General features: G+C 40.9%; 4 protein-coding genes across 4 annotated transcripts; all 4 read right to left on the bottom strand.

The window, feature by feature from the left end:
• Nucleotides 1-2594: 2594 nt before the first annotated feature.
• LOC310826551 (olfactory receptor 5AP2-like) lies at nucleotides 2595-3539 on the bottom strand (the record flags this gene model as incomplete). Its single annotated transcript, XM_083701637.1, has 1 exon — nucleotides 2595-3539. The coding sequence occupies one exon, from the start codon at nucleotides 3537-3539 to the stop codon at nucleotides 2595-2597; it is 945 nt and encodes a 314-aa protein (XP_083557763.1).
• A 2820-nt stretch (nucleotides 3540-6359) lies between these two features.
• LOC310851626 (olfactory receptor 5G9-like) lies at nucleotides 6360-7328 on the bottom strand (the record flags this gene model as incomplete). Its single annotated transcript, XM_083754217.1, has 1 exon — nucleotides 6360-7328. One exon carries the CDS (start codon nucleotides 7326-7328, stop codon nucleotides 6360-6362), a length of 969 nt encoding a protein of 322 aa, XP_083610343.1.
• Nucleotides 7329-13374: 6046 nt separating this feature from the next.
• On the bottom strand, nucleotides 13375-14328 carry LOC310826507 (olfactory receptor 10T2-like; the record flags this gene model as incomplete). The annotated part of the gene is made up of 1 exon (XM_083701540.1): nucleotides 13375-14328. The coding sequence occupies one exon, from the start codon at nucleotides 14326-14328 to the stop codon at nucleotides 13375-13377; it is 954 nt and encodes a 317-aa protein (XP_083557666.1).
• Nucleotides 14329-18556: 4228 nt separating this feature from the next.
• LOC310826494 (olfactory receptor 10T2-like) lies at nucleotides 18557-19510 on the bottom strand (the record flags this gene model as incomplete). The annotated part of the gene is made up of 1 exon (XM_083701495.1): nucleotides 18557-19510. One exon carries the CDS (start codon nucleotides 19508-19510, stop codon nucleotides 18557-18559), a length of 954 nt encoding a protein of 317 aa, XP_083557621.1.
• Between the last annotated feature and the right edge of the window lie 1512 nt (nucleotides 19511-21022).

The raw sequence follows: 21022 nt of genomic DNA, 5'->3' as shown, positions 1-21022 counted from the left end.
ATTTATTGTTGTTCTGTTGTTCTCCCCTTGCTTGCCTCAGTGTGTGTGTGTGTATTTTGCTTTCTCAGAGAATTGTCCAGCATTTTTGTTGTTTATTCTTTTTTTCTGGAGGGGGGGACTAATAAATTGAAACCATGTTCCCTACCAGACCCCCACTTCTTCTCTGAGGGTTGGGGGGGGGGGAGAGAGAAAGAGAGAGAGAGAGAGAGAGAGAGAGAGAGAGAGAGAGAGAGAGAGGAGAGAGTACCCTTGTTAAGATAAAATGAGCTTGCTCCGTCTACCATGTGACAGCCCTTTAAATATTTGAAGATGGCTATCATATCTCCTCTCAGCCTCCTCTTTACAAGGCTAAACATACCCAATTCCCTCAACTGTTCCTCCAAATGCTTGGTTTGCAGACCCTTGATCATTGTGGTCTCCCTCCTTTACACACGTTCCAGTTTGTCAATATCCTTCTTAAATTGTGCTGCCCAGAACAGGACGCAGTATCCCAGGTGTGGTTTGACCAAGGCAGAGCAGAGGGGGACTATTACGTCTATTACACTAGAATGTATTTTTCGCTCTATAAGACGCACAAGACCATAAGACGCACCTAGTTTTTGGAGGAGGAAAACAAGAAAAAAAAAATCTGAATCCCAGAAGCCTCTTAAGGGCAGGGGGAGCATTCATCCCGTTGCCCTGAAGAGGCTTCGCGTGGCTATCCCAGAAGCCAGAACAGCGAGAAGGTACTTCTGTTGAGGCAGCCTAGAATAGCATTATCTTTTTTTTGCCACTGCATCACACTGTAGATTCATGTTAAACTTGTGGTCTACTAAGATCCCTAGATCCTTTTCACATGCACTACTGGCAAGCCAGGTACCCCCCCCCCCACCTCCCATTTTATATTTCGGCAGCTGATTATTCCTGCCTAAGTGCACAACCTTGTTAGTTTTGTTAGTTAGTTTTGCCCCACTTCTCCAATATGTTGAGGTAACCTTGAATTCTGATTTTGTCTTCTGCTGCATTAGCTATCCCTCCCAATTTTGTGTCATCTGCAAATCTGATGATCATCCCCTCCATTCTTTCATCCAAGTCATTATAAATATGTTAAACAACAATGGACCCAGGACAGAACTCACCAACCATTCATCAATCATAGTTTTGTCTTCACTCATTGACTAAAAACATTTAAAGGTGGGGATTTGCTATTTTTTAAATAAAAAAAATAAAGCTTAGAGTATTAGCCCTCAAATAGGCATGGGCCCTGGTGCAATGCTGTTTTTGCTTAGGAAGGGAGGAATGGGAAAGGAGGGCTAGTAAACCCCATTTCACACAAGACCCATATACAAAGAGTTTTGACTCCAACTTAAAACACTTTTAGAACAGATAGTCATTGTGTACTCTGAAGCATCAGTGAATGCAGGTTTAATACGAGTAGAAAAGGATGTGATAGACTTTACTGACTTAAGTAGTTTGGCACCTGAAGCCCTCTTGTCCAGCAGGAAATTTGAGCAGGTCAGCACAGTATGTGGAGCCTCTTATGGAACACCCATGGCTAGTAAATAGAGGGAAGAAATCATCTCCATGACTAGTGGTGGGGGAGAAATACAATTCAGTTTGCATTTAAAGGTGAACCCATCTAATTAGCACTTTCTGAAACAATGAAACACACCGATGTCTCGAAATTTGCACTTCTCTGAATTTTGCAATGTAGTTAAGTGATGTTTACAAAAATGCACAGATTATGGGAAAGTATGCCTACAAATGCATCATTACTGAAAACATCATACAAAAATCCATGAGAGAAAATTGATTTTCAAGTATGTGTACATCAGATATGGGGAAATTCAAACTAGAATGCTGCAGAATTTTCATGAGGACTTTAAAAAATACAAACTGATGTAGAAATGTGGACAACAGGAAATATGAGAAATTTAAATTGGCAGATTCACTCATCTCTATCCAAGGTACATCCTATAGGGGCTTGAATGACCAGTTGGCTGGCCACCCTGCCTCTCCAAAGGTGACAGCTACCTTTCACCAGAAAATCTAATAGATGGATAACCACTTGTGGGTGGTGGAGGCAGTACAGATGGTTATCCTTTTCCCAGAATGCTTCATTCATTAAGAGTGCAGGAACAACAGAATCAGAGACATTTGGCCACAAGTGGCCACTGTAAGGGAAGGTGCTGTTGCTAGAAAGGAGGGAGGAGGAGCTCAGTTTGGAGCAATGCCATTGTTAAGACTTGTTGCATTCTTTTGTCTCTCGCTATTAGTATTGAATAAAACTCATTAAAAAGGACTTTACCTTGTTTTCCCTGCTCTTGCTGCAACTGGGGGAGAAATAGCTTTCCCGTAGCCTTGACAATTCCCTTCCAAGGGAAGCCAACATGGTGCCCTCTCAAAGTTGTAGTTTATATCACCCCTGAGCATTGGTTGATGGGATGTGGGGGGCACCCCATGGGCTCCCTATGGTAAGGTCTTTATCACTAAACACAGCTCTGAAATGGTAATCAGTGTAGCATTTATCTCAGGGTCACAGAATCATAAAATTGTAGAGTTGGTCAACTGTAATACTACTATTTTTTAAACACAGGACCAGGGCTGCACTTTATTTAAACCATACAATAAAAACAATTTCTTCCCATCACTCTCTTCAAGGCCCCCTTCACTTCTTTGTTCCTCAAGCTGTAGATCAGAGGGTTCAGCATAGGGATAACAACAGCATAAAAAACTGACACCACTTTATCATAGTTCAGAGAATGAGCCGAGCTGGGTTGAAGATACATGAAGAAGAGGGTACCGTAGAAAATGATAACAGCTGTCATGTGTGAGGCGCATGTGGAGAAGCCTCTTTGACTCCTACCTGCAGAGTGTTTCCCAAAGATGGCAGACAGAATGTAGACATAGGAGACAATGATTGCTGAGAGGGAACTGCATAAGTTGATAGCAGATAGAGCTAAAAGCTGGATTTCCTTCGGTCGAGTGTCAGAGCAGGACAAAGCAAGAAGAGGTGGGTCATTGCAGTAGAAATGATTGATCACATTTGATCTGCAGAAGGACAGCTGAAAAGTCAAGGCTGTTTGAACCACTGAGCTTGCAAAGCCATAGATATATACACCGGCCACTGCCGCAGTGCAGAACTTCTTAGACATAACTACGTAATAAAGCAATGGGTTGCAGATGGCCACATAGCGATCATATGCCATCACAGACAGTAGGAAGAATTCAGTCATCACCAGACCATCAAACATGTAAAACTGTGCTGCACACCCAGCAAAGGAAATGGTTTTCCTTTCAGCTAAAAGGTCCCATATGGCTTTTGGAGTAACTGCAGAAGAGTAGCTGGCATCCAGGAAAGCCAAGTGACTGAGAAAGAAGTACATTGGGGTTTGTAGCTGTTGATCCATCCTGATCAAGATGATCATCCCTAGATTTGCACCCAGAGTGATGGTGTAAATCACCAGGAATGTGATAAAGAGGATAGCTTGCAATTCTGGATGATCTGTGAATCCTGAGAATATGAACACAGCCACTTGGGTTTGATTTTTTGCGGTCATTTATTCTAGGTCTTTTCACCTGCCAGGGAGAGGCAAAAATGGAAACTTGAAAGGAAGAAAATAGCTAGACTTGAAGATTTATTTGCAGCACAAATTGCATATTTGATCAACTGGAGCTAGCCAGCTTCCAAATTCAAAAGTACATTTCAAACATACAGGATAGAAAAGGATGTGAAATGGACATCGTAGCTTAATTTCTGTTGTCACTGTGCAATGGATCAAAGAGTTGATCTCTGTGCTTGCTTTTCAGCAACTCTAAATGAGAAAAGTACTCTTAAAATCTTTAGTTAGAAGGATAACATTAGAAGCAGTGTGAGCTTTGCATTATCTTTCTTATTACTGCAGAGCTGCAGAAGAGTTCTACATAGCACTGTTACTCTGAAGGTGATGGTGGGACTTTTTCAATATTGTCATAATCATGACAAATGTAGATCAATAATCAAGCTGTTGTGCATATTCAAATTCTGGAAAAATACATTTGATCTAGTGACAGTGAAACAAAACCAGCTTCCATTTCTAATTTTATTTTCACCTACTTTCATTTTATTTTTACTATCCTCCCCTCATTAAACAATACTTTACAATTTGGGCTGATAGGTCTTGCATTATCTCCCTTTTCTTTTACCCCCTTTCTTTTGCTTATCTTTTTCTTGCTCAGGTGTTTTGGAAGCCTGCTTTTTTCTTTTCTTTTTTTTAAAAAAGCTGGGTTTTGAGTGTGCATGGTGCTTTATAAATTGATTATAAAGCTATTAATATCAAAAGACTGCAATGCAATTTGGACCAATTGAATTTCTTTAAGCTGCAAACTGTTGTGAATACTGAGCCTTACTGACTGTTGTGAATACTGAGTCTTACTGACTTCATCTCTATGAATTTTCTCATTTGCTGTGAGAAATAAGCTGCGAACATAGTAAAAGCCCCTTCAAACTTCAACCTTCCACCCAGAGGTTGATTGATCCAATGCCTGAGCCAAAGTCTACCTATATCTGTATTCAATAAAGGTGTGGCCGCCTTTCCAATCCCAGAAGGTTGTCGTATCAAGTTTGTTCCAAGTATCATTGCTCAATATCTTTGTCCATGGGGGTGAGGGGTGCTGTGAGTGGACCTGCAATAAACTTTTTATTTCTCATGGAAAATGTGGATAATATCAGTGGGAGTCAAATGGCATCTTTGGGGTAAATACTAGCAGATTGGAGAGGATTTCCATGGGAAAATAGTGACTAGAGAAAAGGCCAACTCACCTTCCCATGGTCCTGGAAACACACGCATGATAAATACATTGTATACCATGGATCTTACTCCAGCTTATGTTCTAGAGCTTTGAAATGCAAAACTACATAATATATCACCCCAGTATTAATACTACTGTTAAATTACTCCAACTGTGTACATTTACCCTATACAAAAGCTCCTCATATATCCAGATCACCAAACAGACATAGTACTTCTGCTGAAATATTTTTCATAATTTGCAAAAGATGGAAGTAAACATAGAGTTAATTACTGTTGATGACAGAGAAGAACAGAAGGAACCTTTAATTCCTAATCACTGGCTGTCACAAAGTTATTACCCAAAACCCACCTGATCTAAGTAATGCAAGTATTGAGAAAACCAGGTAGGGTAGAATTAGTAGAATGGGATATTTATAATATCTGCTTTAGATAATCTCTTGAGTACTTTATGCCTTGAACTCAATTAAAGGCACACAGCAATTAAAATGAATGCACAGGGCACCATAGTTTATTTTTCTCTACTCCCTTGGGGTTTCCAGTTTATTATATTCTCTTACCTCATATTTGGATCAAACGATATGTTACACATGAATGTATGTCTCAGAACCTTGACATCTGTTTCATTTATGGCAGGGATGGAGAACTGTTTTTGCACTCCAGTTCCCATCATCCAGTTCCCACCCAGTATGACCAATGGCTAGGGCTGGTCCACCCATAAGGTGGGCTGAAGCAGCCACCTTGGGCAGCAGAATCCCATGAGGCAGCACCCATGTGGACAATTCGCCCATCCCGCCATTCTGGTGAGGTCTTGTGGAATTGCGTGCCGAGGCCCCGTGACCCACAGTTCCCTCTGAAAACAAGGGAAAGTTGGGTGTTGTGTCTGAAAAAAGAATGTGACATATTGAGAAACGTTCAGTAGCTAGTGAAAGAGAATGGATAGGATCTTGAGCAACAATGTCGATGGAAGGAATCACAATGAAATAACACTGTGACACAGAAATGCTCTGACTTCCTTGAAGTGATTATCACATTGTAGAAGGTGGTCATAACTGATTCATTGTAACTCAGTTTAAGGATAAGGCTGTCATTATTGAGAAGATATGCATAAAGATACTAGCATCCTAGACGGGGTCAGACTAAGTAAAGGGGTCTAACATTCTTTGTTCATGTAACACAACTATGTAGTTGAGGGAAGAACTGTAATTCTACTGGATTATTGAAAATGGTTTATTTTAAAGTTACTGCGACTTTTTATATTGGATCAGATTGTTACTATTAATGTTTGAATATATATAAAAATAAAAAATTGTCCAGTAGCACCTTAGAGACCAACTAAGTTTGTTCTTGGTATCAGCTTTCGTGTGCATGCACACTTCTTCAGATATATATGTATCTGAAGAATACATATATATATATGTATATATATATATGTACATATATATATGTACATATATGTATAGATATGTATCTGAAGAAGTGTGCATGCACACGAAAGCTTATACCAAGAACAAACTTAGTTGGTCTTTAAGGTTCTACTGAACAATTTTTTATTTTTATATATATTTCGACTGTGTCAGACCAACACGGCTACCTACCTGAATCAATGCTTTTGGAAGGGGGATGTTCTTTCGTTTTTGTTGTGGCTTTTCTAATGGCCTCTTTCACCTCTTTGTTTCTCAAACTATAGATTAGGGGGTTGAGCATGGGTATCACTAATGTGTAGACTACCGAAACCACCATATTTCCATCTAGTCCAGATTTCAGGTTGGGATGTATATACATAAAGGTCCCTGTTCCATAAAGCAGAGCCACTGAGGTCAAGTGAGAAGCACAAGTGGAGAAGGCCTTGTGCCTGCCCTTGATAGAGTGTATTTTCAGGATGGCAGATAAAATGCAGAAGTAGGAGATCATAATGGCTGAAAGAGAGGTCATAGCAACTGCTCCAGATGCAATGACTGACAGTGACTCTGAAAGGAAGGTTTCAGAGCAGGAAAGCTTCAGAAGTTTAGGGATATCGCAGAAGAAATGTTTGATGATGTTGTGTCCACAGTAGGATAATCTGAATATACATATTGTCTGCAGCGCTGAGTTGGCAAAACCAGCGACGTACGATCCTACAACCAGGCAGCTGCACACTCTTTGGGACATGACAGCAGAGTACAGAAGTGGGTTACAAATAGCCATGTAGCGGTCAAATGCCATCACAGCCAAAAGGAAACACTCGGTACTCACAAAGGCAGCAAATGAGCACAGCTGAGCAGCACAGCCAGCATAAGAGATGGTTTTATCACCCACCAAGTAGCTCACCAGCATCTTGGGGGCTATAGCAGAGGTATAGCAGAGGTCTGTGAATGATAAGTGGCAGAGGAAGAAGTACATGGGAGTGTGCAGGTGGGAGTAAGTCCTGATCAGCACAATCAGGCTGAGGCTTCCAGCCACAGTGATAACATAGATGGCTAGAAATAGCAAGAAGAGGGCCATCTGCAGCTTTGGGTCATCAGTGAATCCCAGCAAGATGAATTCTGTCACCCTGCTGTGATTATTCTGCTTGTCCATCTTTTCAGCATCAAGAACCTGGAGAGCAAAGATGGTAATTGAAGAAAGCAAGTAAATAAAGCTGAATAATACCAACCTATCTAATATTTACATGTTATGCTAATTTGTTGCTGTGTCAGTGCTCTGACTGTGTTCCAGGGATGTGTATCTAAGCAGTAAATACTTGGCCTCCTTGTTTTGTTTGACCCCAGTTACAAAAGATGAGGCTGCTGAGGAGACTCTTGGACTGGGATATTGTTTAGTGGGGGTTGGGGGGGTTGTTGCTGTTATTCATGTTAATTTTTGTATTTTTATTTTAGATATTCTAATGATTTATGTGGAAATTGCATATTTTAGTTGTGCACTTTTAAACATTTTATTTACTGTTCAAGCCTACTTTGTTATGTTTGTAATCATGATTCCCCTCCCCCCCCCCAATGCTGTAAGCCACATTGAGCATGGTTTTAACTATGGAAAGGTGGTGTATGTAATGCATGCCTGTATGTTTTGGCCATTTTGCTAGTAGTGAGAAGCCTCGTGGAAGAGTTTTTTTTTTTTTACACATGAGAACTAGCATCACATAAAGCAGAGATGGAGAGCAGGAATGGAGGCTACGAGATGCTTTTGGACTACATCTCTCATAATCCTTGAGCATAAGTCATGCTGGCTGTAGCTGATGGGAGGTGGAGTAGAAGAATATTTTCAGGGTGACAGGTAAGGATGGGGGAGGATTTTGGTTGGTTTCAGAATTTTGGACAAAACTCCATGGTCTACATTTGATGGACTGGATGGGAACATAGACATGCAGATAAGATTGCATGTCTACAGACCTTTCTAATCCTGATCTGCTCATTCCTAGTTTTTTTCTTTTCTTTTATGGCATTGCCCAAGGGCTTACAGGCTCTTTTTCTCCTTTTAAAAACATTTTCCCACTGCTTGGCAGTGATAAGGTTTCTAAGAACATTTTACGTGGGGAGGGTGTGTGTGTACTGGGATGGGGATCAAGTAAAGAAGAGTTCTGGGATGATATTGTTTTATTTCTGGAAACTCAAATAAAGAAGGAAGCCTCGCCTCAATGCTCCACCACAAAACATTCAGTGCTGACTAATGCACAATAATCACCACCTTCTGGTTCTATATTTTGAATCACCAATTCAGTTTAGACTTAGGGTGGGATAAGAATCTTTTTCTTTTAAATCACCCTGGTTGTGAGTATAAGAAAAGGGAGGAAAGAATGCTGAAGGGTAATTAGCCCCCGTCAAACTGATGAACAAGACAGTGTTCTTTAAATGGCACAGTTATCACTGAAGTTACCCTGCCCCACCCTCCCTATTATTTAACTCCCCCAAGTGGCATTTACTGATACCGATTTTCATTATGCTATTCAATAAAGCTTCAGGACAGGTTCCAGAAAACAAAACACAAAAAGGCTTCAATTTGAAATTAATGTAACAATAACAGAGTTCTCCCTATCCTAAAGTTACATGAGTAAAATCCTCCCATCCCATTTTTGTCCCAATAGCAGCTTAAGAGAAGAAGAAGAAGAGTTTGGGTTTGATATCCTGCTTTATCACTACCCCAAGGAGTCTCAAAGCGGCTAACATTCTCCTTTCCCTTCCTCCCCCACAACAAACACTCTGTGAGGTGAGTGAGGCTGAGAGACTTCAAAGAAGTGTGACTAGCCCAAGGTCACCCAGCAGCTGCATGTGGAGGGGCGGGGACGTGAACCCGATTCCCCAGATTACGAGTCCACCGCTCTTAACCACTACACCACACTGGCTCTCCATACTGTACTTTACTTAACCACTACACTATACCGCCTTAACACTCAAGGATATCTCAGGATCAATTAAAAAAGCAGGCACACAATTTTAAAAGCTTGCCTTTTCTGCTGCAGATGCATGCAAGGGGTTGTAAAACAGCCCCCATCAAATTAATGTGGAAACATTACATGTCTGAGAACTTTATAGAATCCATCCTACTAACCTCTTCACTGCTTCCTCTTCTTTCAGTATGGAAAATAGTGAGATTTAGGGCTGACCTTTTGCCCCATGCTTTCTAGGCACAGGTCCAAGCTTTCTTGGTCTGTGTCCAAGTGCTTTTTGTTTTTGTTTCTGTAACTTTCCCCAGGAAAACCCAATCTTTATCACTGAATCAGAGCAATGACATTTTGGGTTCTCTGTGGATTGCTGTTTGCTCCAATTCAGTGGTAAACAGTTTTTCAAGGAGAAAGCGGCAGGCCCAAAATTAAACAAAGAGCTGGGATACAGACCCAGAAAGCCAGAACCTGTCCTTAGAAATGTGGAGCAGAGGTCAGTGTGGACGAGCCTTATGTCTGAAGGCAGGCCTTCTGCAAGTTTACTCAGAAGTAGATAGTAAAGCAGAAGCACTGGAAACTACCTTTAGGGATGGAACCTTCTGAACAACCTGATGCTGAAGTTATCCACATGAGTCTTTCTTTCTTTTCTTGCTCCTTTGCTCTTGTCAAGAAGGAAGGTATTCCTTTCCCCCGGTTCCACTAAAAATACGAACATTTCTTGGGTATTATATGCATATGCACTCCAGGTTCCCTAAAGTAACCAGTATGTAAGCAGATGCATACAAAAAAGCCTGTAACTGTATAAAAATTCTTACATATTAATAGTTAAAATATAGTACCACATTGGGTTTGACTCTTTTACACATATAACATGCTCCCCCCTCTGTGATTTTGTTTAGAATTTTGAATATAATCAGTTGTGCAATTTTTTTTTAAGTGACAATGCACCAGTGGCTTGGTTGTAAGAGAATACGTGATGTAAGAAGTAACCCAGTATGGCCAGAAGTGCCAAATTCCATTGATAAATATGTTTCAAACAGATTTCCTCTCTATCTCTAACTACTTTATACTGATTCAGACCATTGATCCATCTAGGTCAGTTTGGCCTACACTGACAAACAGTGTGTCTCCAACTTTTCACAGCCTGACCTGGAGATTCAAGAGAAAGGACCTGGGGCCCTTTGGGTGCAATGCCTATGCTCATCCACCAGGCTATGAGCTTCTTCAGTTGGGCTATTCTCTGTCATCCCACCCCTCTATTTGTTAGTGAAACACATTATACTTAGGGAATAATTTTGAACTTACTGTATGGAAAGTGTGGAAGAGGGCAAGAGAACACAAACTTTTCAAAGCCTTCTGATTTAATGATCTGTATGCAAGACTTGATTCTCTAATTTTATACATGGAAAATTAATATATTATGGTTGTGTTAAAAACACACACCACACTACGATATCCTGTGGGTAAAGGCAGAGTTCATATTTACTCTAATGAATCCCAGGTGCACAGTCACACCACACAGCAATAGTTCAGTCCTGAAGTTGCAGAGACCTGCACCCCAGAGATTGTTTGCAAATGGCAATCAGGTGCACTAAGAGTTCATAAGATGGAAAATGATTAAACGGAAGCAGAAGAAAAACAAATGGAATGCATTTCTGATTGCACCATGTAAGAGAAAATAGCTTCAGGCATTACACAAGTGTAGGGTATTTCCATGCTAAACTGGAGCAGAGTTGTCATTTTAACACCCGTCCCCCTTCCCTGACACTGCATCTCATTTCTCTAACATCCCTATTTTGAACATCAGTGTCTTCAAAGGAACCCCAATGCATGGCTCTATAGGTGCATCAATCACACACAGAGCCTCTACTTGCAAGCAGGTGCTGGTGCTGGTGTTGGGATTCCATGGCAGACAAGCACACTGAACACACAGATGTCACAGGAAGGAGATGCAAGGCCAGATTCGGCAGAGATAAAAGCATATCCCCAACCTTGCTTTAGCATGGAAATGTCTGACATGTTAATAATACATGCACAGTACAGTCGAACCTCTGCTTACCAATACCTCTTCTTACAGTCATTCCAAGTCACGACCAAGGCAAACCTGGAAGTAACCGGTGAGTTTGCAGCCATTCACGCATGCACAGGAGTGGCGATCGCCATTCATGCATACACAGGAGTGGCGATCGCCATTCGCGCATGCATAGGAGCGACAATCGCTGTTTGCGCATGCGCAGATGTGGGCAATCGTCGCCCGTGCCTGTGCACAACGGCACCTCTCCCGCAACCCATTTTGACCTCCGGACGGACCTCCAGAATGGATTATGGTCACAAATAGAGGTTCCACTGTAATCATCTAGTAATGATCTGAAAATGAAGAATAATGTTGCAATCCTATATATCCACATTTCCAAGAGAAAGCTATAAAATACATTTGTGAATTTACGATCCCAGGACAGCAAACCTGTGTTGAATACTAACAACAACCCCCTGCATTGCAGAGAGTTGGACTAGATGACCCTTGGGGTTCCTTCCAACTCTACCATTCTATGATTCTAACAACAACAACAACAACAACAACAACAACAACAACAACAACATATTTACGGTATATTTATTTATTAGATTTCTCACCCACTCTTCATCATAAGGTTCCAGAGTAAACAATAGTTTAAAATGGAATAAAACCAACCATCAATACAAAGGAAAAACTGATACATTCATTTACCCTTTTCAGGAGGGTCATAATAATACGGTTCAGCTTTCAGAGGCCATTACAAAAAGCTGCATCTTCAGCACTGGGTTGGGTGAATCTGTCAGTTTCAATTCCCCTCCATTTTTCATTTGTTGACTCTTAGGTTCAATTCTTGACATGTCCATGGATTTGCATTTTTTAAAATACTCCTCATGAAAATTCACCTGCATGTTTGTGTGAATTGCTATTAATATTCATATTTTTGCATTCAGTTGTGACCAAGATTTACATTTTGCAAAGCAATTTTTACTAAAATGTCATTTTTATGCACAGTTTACATTAGTATATGCAATTTGTACAATTATTTGGCTGTAGAACCACATCACAAAATTCAGAAAAGTGAAAAATTCAAAGGATTACTGTGTTTCAGTTCTATTATTATTACTGATTTATTAATCACATTTTAAATACCTCCCTCAAGGTGATGCACAATAAAGAGGCATCCTGTTCTTTAATTCAAAGTATGTCTGGTTCCAACCTTGCCATTATTTTACATCTGGCTCCAGTAGTTCAGCCTCAGGGTTAAAGGAAAAAGGAAAGTACATCCTGCAAGCCCAATTCACTTTTCATTTGACTCATCTACATTGCCAGTAAAAGGTCAAGGACCCCTGACTGTTAAGTCCAGTCACGAACGACTCTGGGGTTGCGGTGCTCATCTCACTTTACTGGCTGAAGGGAGCCGGCATTTGTCTGCAGATAGTTTTTCCGGATTATGTGGCCAGCATGACTAAGCTGCTTCTGGTGCAAGTGAACACCGAAACCAGAGCAGCACACGAAAGCCGCTTCTGGCGAACCAGAGCAGCGTGCAGCAATGCCGTTTAAATTCCTGCTGGAGCAGTACCTATTTATCTACTTGCACTTTGACATGCTTTCAAACTGCTAGGTTGGCAGGAGCTGGGACCGAGCAACGGGAGCTCACCCCATTGTGGGGATTCAAACCACCGACCTTCCGATCGGCAAGCCCTAGGCTCTGTGGTTTAGATGGTAAAAGAAAAAGTATCATTGCTTAGGAACAACATTCCAGTTTAATAGGGACAATTATACACAATCCATTCTGTCATTAAAAGATGAAAATGTACATATGTTGGATTTCCATATTATATTCTGTATGAATCACATCCAGCAATTCCCACAGTACAAATCACTGTGTACTGCTTCATTAAGTTAATATTCATCACTCAAGGACAAATACTGATGAACTGGATAGGCAAGCTGTACTAGAGAAATGTGTTATGCTATTCAGGGCCAAGCTACACGTAACGTTAAATGTGTGGATTGGCATTCCATGTATTTTGGAAAACTGTAAACAGCAGTCATTGGGGGATGTGATCAGGACTGGAACCAGAAAATGTGGGTGAGGGGATTTAGTTTCCTTCCAACAGTAAAATGCTCTCAAGCTACCCTCTCATGTTAAGTAGCAGGCCCTGCTGAATCTACTGCATCCTCCATCAGAGCTTGGATGTCCATTAACAAAATGTCAAAATGCCTTCTGTTCATAGTTTCCGACAATAGAATGAGCGCGCTAGTAATTTCTTTATGGCTATTTTAACTTCCCTGTTTCTTAAGGTATAAATCACAGGGTTCAGTAGAGGGGTTAGAAAGACATAAGTCACTGAGATCAATGTTTCCTGATCTAGCGATGAGGAAGACTCGGGTCTCAAATACACAAAGGATGCACACCCAAAGTGTGTTATCACCACTGTGAGGTGGGAGGCACATGTGGAGAAGGCTTTCTGCCTTCCTACACTGGAGGGGATCCTTAGGATGGCAGAAATGATGTAAAGGTATGAGACAAACATCACCATGACTGTGCCCAGCAAAAGAATGGCACTCAAAATAATGATTGCAATGTTAGTCAAATGCAAAACTGATTCATCAATGCAAGCCAGCCTCAGCACAGGTAGGAAATCACAAAAGAAATGCCTGATTCCATTTGGCCCACAAAAGGGCAACCTGAAAATGAGAGTATTAATACTTAGTGATATGATACATCCAATTGTACATGAAACAGCTACCATTTGGGTACAAACCCTTTTGTTCATCAGTATATGGTACTGAAGTGGGCAGCATATTGCCACATACCGATCGTAAGCCATAGAAACAAGCAGGAAACAGTTGCTTCCAGAGAATCCAAAGAAGGAAAATTGCTGCATAGCACACCCAACAAAGGAAATGGATTGACTGCCTGTCACCAGGGTCACCAGCAACTTGGGGATGGTGGCAAATGTGCTGCAGGTTTCTGATGCGGAGAATGCAAAGAGTAGAAAGTACATGGGGCTGTGTAAAGTCCGGTCAAACAGGATGACAGACATGATGGTAAGGTTGAAGACCAGGATCGTGCCATATATAAGAGAGAAACCTAGGAAGAGTAGAGTTGGTTTCTTTCCAAAGACAGAAAAGCCCAGCAAGAGGAATTCAGTCACTGAGCTGTCGTTTCCCTTATTCATGTTACCAATAATGTTATCTGACCTGAAAGAAAAAAAGGAAGTGAAGTCTTATTAGTTTATAAACATGTTTCTGATTTAACCCTTGACATTAACCCTGCCTTGAGGTTTTGAAATACATTGGAATTACTGAAAATGTATGGCTGGACAAATCTATCTATTTCAGTTTCTCATTTTTTAATCTTCACCAAGCAAGTGTTTTTTTAAAGTCATTTTGTAAATTTATAAGCAGTTTAGTATCCATTTGTTCCTAATATGCACAAATCTGTAAGCAAAGTTGCCGAATATAATTAATCTATATATGTTGTCTTTCATACAACATTTGATTCAGAATATTTTTTTCCTTGTTTTCCTCCTCTAAAAACTAGGTGCGTCGTATGGTTGGGTGTGTCTTATAGAGCGAAAAATGTGGTATACTTATGGATATTTATCTCCCTTTATATGCCGATTTATCATGAGAAAGTTCAAAGAAGTGGGAATTTTGAAGGATGGGTATGTTTTGGCCTGTGCATTGCTTTAACAATAGCAAACTATGTCGTTTCGCATTCAAGTGTGAAAAGGACCAAATTTCTCCCTCTTCTCCTGTAGTGAACCATCCCCTGTCACCTATTTTCAGGCTGAGTAGCACTTTGAAAAGAAATGATCTCTGTCTTCTTAGACTTTCTTACATAACACAGGTAAAAAAGATGCTTCGTCTAATCCTAACAGATGGTATAGGACTGAAGAAACCCTCCAATACAAGCAGATTTTCTGACTTGTTCCTCATGCAGCTTCTGTTACTCTCGCAGGCTTTAAGAGCAACTCCATTACTGTTTGTCAATTGTATTTTTACAATGAGCACTGAAACAAAATGGAGACTAGCCTGAATGCATGAAGAGATGGATGCTACCATCTCCTAGTATCTTACCTCCAGCTAGAAGAATGCAGCTTTCCAGTTGTAGGAGACCCCACTTTGATACTATGCTATTAATATAAGCACTGGTTCACCACTTGGGAACATATTCCCCACAGAGTATGCAAAACGTAGATAGAATAATTCTTCTCTGGAGTTAGATGGTAAAGGAAATGGGTTTGGTCAATAAAGTATTGATATAAATTGCTTGAATTTATTTTTTATTTAAAATTATGTTTATTCCCCAAGTTTATGACATTTTAAAAAGAAAGAATGCAAAAATATAGTGTGTCATGTTATTTAGACTGAAATGATGTGTCTTCTTATAGATCATAAACAGTGATAATTTTTGCTTTCTCACTTAAGCTGTAGAAAGATAAATTGCCTTTCTTTTCAATTGCCCATGGGGTTAAAAACTAGGGCTCTGCACAATACTCATAATCTGGCCCTGGCCCAATTTGGAAATCCTGATTTTTTAAACCTTTGTTTTAGAAACTGCTTTGAGGTTTGTTTTTGTTTTTTTACTATGAAACATTAGATACATTTTGTGAAATAAATAATTTCAAGAATCATGATTAGGCTGCAGTCTGACTGAGACTGATCAGAACCCAAGGCAACCTGGACCCTAAATTTAATCAGGAGTTTTATAAAGGCTGTAATTAAAAACATAACAGTTTAAGCTCTAATTCAGCAGTTCTCAACCTGTGGGTCCCCAGATGTTGTTGGACAACAACTCCCATCATCCATGAGCTCTGGCCTTGCTAGCTAGGGGTGATGGGAGTTGTAGATCAACAACATCTGGGGACCCACAGGTTGAGAAAGGCTGCTCTAATTGAACATGTGGTCAGTGTGTCTTCCTGCCCACCCGAGAAGGTGTAATCAGGGTTATACAACTCAGTGTGGTTGGTGACCTTGTCTCACTTCCCCCTCCTAGCCCAGGTTCAACCAGGGTATTAAGCCCTAATGAAACATGTGGTTGGCAATAAGTAGTGGGGAAGAGGGAGACAATGCAGGTGGGATTGTCTGACTACATCATCTCCTTCCCACCTGACTGCATCTCCATTTTGACAAACACTGGATTGCTCCAGGTGGAACCAACCTAAGAGAATCATTTGCTGCCTTGACTCACTCAGCCAGAATGAGTTTGGGATCAAGGATTTGCTCTGAGCAGATGCACAGGCCGAATAAAAGCCACAAGCATCTCCAGTATTTGCAAATTTCATGGAGTAAGTGCTGTTGCAGCAAAAGAACACCTGTACACATTTGGTTCCACCTTACCTTGTCTTACCAGTTTTGTGGCCAGGTGATAAAACTTTTGGGTTTCACTAAGCCTGCTAACACCAAACGTCTGAATGGTAAAATTAAAAGCCACTCTATATGAAGTACAAGGAGGGTTCTAAAATGTACAGTGAAAAATGGGCTGAGTAAGTATGTCCAAGGTCTGTGGTAGGATGAGAGATTGTAGGATGGTAGCGTGGGAGAAGGCGGATGGGTAAAGGATGAATGGTTAAGTTGACATATATCTTACAATACAGGAAATGCTCTCATAGACTCTTTGAATTCTGCCCTGTAAACCATTACTAAATAAAGTCTGACTGCATGGGAATTTTGTTTGAGCCCCCATATTTGAACCCCCAAGGGAAGCTTTAAAGGTGTGTATTGGGCCTCAAAGGATCTTAGGTTTCCCCCTCTCTACCTGAGAAGGGAGGGACGTGGGTGGCGCTGTGGGTTAAACCACAGAGCCTAGGACTTGCTGATCAGAAGGTCTGTGGTTCGAATCCCCACGACGGGGTGAGCTCCCGTTGCTCGGTCCCTGCTCCTGCCAACCTAGCAGTTCTAAAGCACATCAAAGTGCAAGTAGATAAATAGGTACCGCTCCGGCGGGAAGATAAACGGTGTTTCCGTGCGCTGCGCTGGTTCGCCAGAAGCAGCGCAGTCATGCTAGCCACATGACCCGGAAGCTGTACGCCAGCTCCCTCGGCCAATAAAGCAAGATGAGCGCTGCAACCCCAGAGTCGGCCACGACTGGACCTAATGGTCAGGGGTCCCTTTACCTTTACCTGAGAAGGGAGCTCTAAAGGCTTCTTGCACCCAACCTGGACAGCTTCAAAGGATGATTGGACAAATCCATGGAGAAGAAGGCTGTGTGTGGCTACTAGCCTTGATGGCTGTGCTCTGTCTCCATAGTGGGAGGCAGTAATGGTTCTGAATACCACTTGCTAGAAGCTACAAGAGGGAAGAGGGCTCTTGGGCGCAGGTCCCACTTGCTGTTTCCCAGAGGCTTGCAGCTGGCCACTGTGAGAACAGGATATTGGACTAGATGCTCCTCTTCTATTCTTCTGTGTCCATTTCAATTTTTGTTTCTCATTTTTCCAATTTTAAATTCAGCGCTCCATATGTCCATGAATTTGCGATTTATTAAAAAAGTCCTCAATGAAATTTTATCAGCCTGTTTGTGTAAATGTATCTTAATAGTCACATTTTTTATGCAGTTGTGATTATTAGACACAATTTACAATGTATGCATTTTTATGCACCGTTTATACTAGTAGATTCATTCTGAACACATTACCGGGCTGAAGAACCACATTGCAGAATTCAGAGAAGTGTGAATTTCAAAGGATTCCTGTGTTTCAGTATTATTATGAATGATTTACTAATATCCTCATAAACACCTCTCTCAAGGTGATGTATAATAAACTTAGTTGTAAACAGTTATAATACAAAAAAAGCAAATGCATTTCAAACTAAAATATGGTTTTGGAATGTGCAAATTGGATTCACCCTAAAATGTGAACTGAATCATCATCATTGTCAATAATAATAATAATAATAATAATAATAATAATAATAATAATAATAATTTATTAGTTCTACTCCACCCATCTGGCTGGGTTTCCCCAGCCACTCTGGGTGGCTTTCAACATAACACTAAAAACAGAATAAAACTTCAAACATTAAAAATTTCCCTAAACACATCTGCCTTCATATGTCTTCTGAAAATTGGATAGTTGTTTATTTCCTTCACATCTGATGGGAGGGTGTTCCACAGGGCGGGTGCCACTACTGAGAAGGCCCTCTGCCTGGTAACCTGTAATCAAGTTCCTTCCCCCGTCCTTATTCAGGATATTCTGAAACTTGACTGATTGTTATGGAGCCCATGGTGCCAAGTGAGACATGGTGGGTCTGTCACAAGAGGAGACAGAGCATTCAGAAGTTGGGATTTGGGACAGGTGAAGAAGTGACAAGGGAGAGGGTTCTACCCCTTTGCTCCCAGATACCACAGAAAGGGAGGGGATCCTCCTGACATGTTCATTGACAGGTCAAAATTCCTTCTCTTCACAGTTTCTGAGAACGGAATGAGTGCGCTAGTAATTTCTTTATGGCTCTTTTAACGTCCCTGTTTCTTAAGGTATAAATCACAGGATTCAGTAGAGGGGTTAGAAAGACATAAGTCACGGAGATCAATGTATCCTGATCTAGCGATGAGGAAGACTTGGGTCTCAAATACACAAAGGATGCACACCCAAAGTGTGTTATCACCACTGTGAGGTGGGAGGCACATGTGGAGAAGGCTTTCTGCCTTCCTAAGCTGGAAGGGATCCTTAGGATGGCAGAAATGATGTAAAGGTATGAGACAAACATCACCATGACTGTGCCCAGCAAAACAGTGGCACACAAAATAATGATTGCAATGTTAGTCAAGTGCAAGACCCATTCATCAATGCAAGCCAGCCTCAGCACAGGTAGGAAATCACAAAAGAAATGCCTGATTCCATTTGGCCCACAGAAGGGTAACCTAAAAATGAGAGTATTAATACTCAGTGCTATGATACATCCAGTTACACATGAAGCTGCTACCATTTGGGTACAAATTCTTTTGTTCATCAGTACCTGGTACTGAAGTGGGCAGCATATTGCCACATACCGATCGTAAGCCATAGCAGCAAGCAGGCAACAATTGTTTGCTGCAAATACAGAAAAGAAGAACATCTGCATGGCACACCCAACAAAGGAAATGGATTGACTGCCTGTCACCAGGGTCACCAGCAACTTGGGGATGGTGGCAAATGTGATGCAGGTTTCTGATGCGGAGAATGCAAAGAGTAGAAAGTACATGGGGCTGTGTAAATTCCGGTCGAACAGGATGATAGACATGATGGTGAGGTTGAAGACCAGGATCGTGCCATATATAAGAGAGAAACCTAGGAAGAGTGGAGTTGGTTTCTTTCCAAAGACAGAAAAGCCCAGCAAGAGGAATTCAGTCACTGAGCTGTCATTTCCCTTATTCATGTTACCAGTAATGTTATCTGACCTGAAAGGAAAAAGGAAGTGAAGTCTTATTAGTTTATAAACATGTTTCTGATTTAACCCTTGACCTTAACCCTGTCTCGAGGTTTTGAAATACATTGGAATTACTGAAAATGTATGGCTGGACAAATCTATCTATTTCAGTTTCTCATTTTTTAATCTTCACCAAGCAAGTGTTTTTTTAAAGTCATTTTGTAAATTTATAAGCAGTTTAGTATCCATTTTTTCCTAATATGCACAAATCTGTAAGCAAAGTTGCCAAATATATTTAGCCATAGAAGTGAAGTCTTATTAGTTTTAAAAAATCTTTCTGATCTAACCCTTGGCATTAACCCTGCCTCAAGGTTTTGAAATACATTGGAATTACTGAAAATGTGTGGGTGGACAAATCTATCTATATCAAAACAAAAAATTCCTTCCAGTAGCACCTTAAACACCAACTAAGTTAGTTCTAGGTATGAGCTTTCGTGTGCATGCACACTTCTTCAGATACACTGAAACAGAAGTCACCAGACCCTTCTATATAGTGAGAAGGTGGGGAGGGATATTACTCAGAAGGGTGGTGGGAATGGGTGATAGGCAGATAGCTGTGATGAGCCTGTTGACGACTCTTAATGACTGCAATAGGTTCTTACAGGAAAAAGCAAGGGGTGAGAAGGTGAAAAATGGCTTTGTCATGTATAATGAGATAAGAATCCAATGTCTTTGTTCAGACCAGGTCTCTCCATGGTTTTAAGTTTGGTGATAAGTTGCAATTCAGCAGCTTCTCTTTCCAGTCTATTTCTGAAATTCCTTTGTAATAGAACAGCTACTTTGAGATCTTGTATAGAATCTCAAGATCTGGTGACTTCTGTTTCAGTGTATCTGAAGAAGTGTGCATGCACACGAAAGCTCATACCTAGAACTAACTTAGTTGGTCTTTAAGGTGCTACTGGAAGGAATTTTTTGTTTTGACTATGGCAGACCAACACGGCTACCTATCTGTAACTATCTATATCAGTTTCTTATTTTTCAAAACTTCACCATGCCATAATTCCTTGCCAGTTCAAGTATTTTTTTTTAAGACCTTTTGGAAATTCATAAGCGGTTTAGCATTCATTTTTTCCTAATATTCACATATTTGTAAGCAACGTTACTTAATATAATTAATCTATATATGTTGTATTTCATGTACTGTATTTTTCACTCTATAAGATGCACTTTTTCCCTCCTAAAAAGTAAGGGGAAATGTGTGTGCGTCTCATGGAGCGAATGCAGGCTGCGCAGCTATCCCTGAAACCAGAACAGCAAGAGGGATTGCTGCGCAGCGATTCCTCTTGCTGTTCTGGTTTCAGGGATGGCCGCGTGAAGCCTCTTCAACTGTTGGTTTCTGCTTCCTTCACTGAGCAGCGAAGTGCTTGTCACAAGACAATGTTTACATTCCACAGTCAAGTGCTGTTGGGTTTTCTCACGGGAAAGGAGACTGGATGTGACGTACACTGGTTTCCTGTTTTT

Source organism: Podarcis gaigeae (genome assembly GCF_964106915.1).
Source record: "Podarcis gaigeae genome assembly, chromosome: 1".
Taxonomy (NCBI): Eukaryota; Metazoa; Chordata; class Lepidosauria; order Squamata; family Lacertidae; genus Podarcis; species Podarcis gaigeae.
The sequence above is the reverse complement of the archived record's forward strand: the minus strand, read 5'-3'. Positions and strand labels throughout refer to the sequence as shown.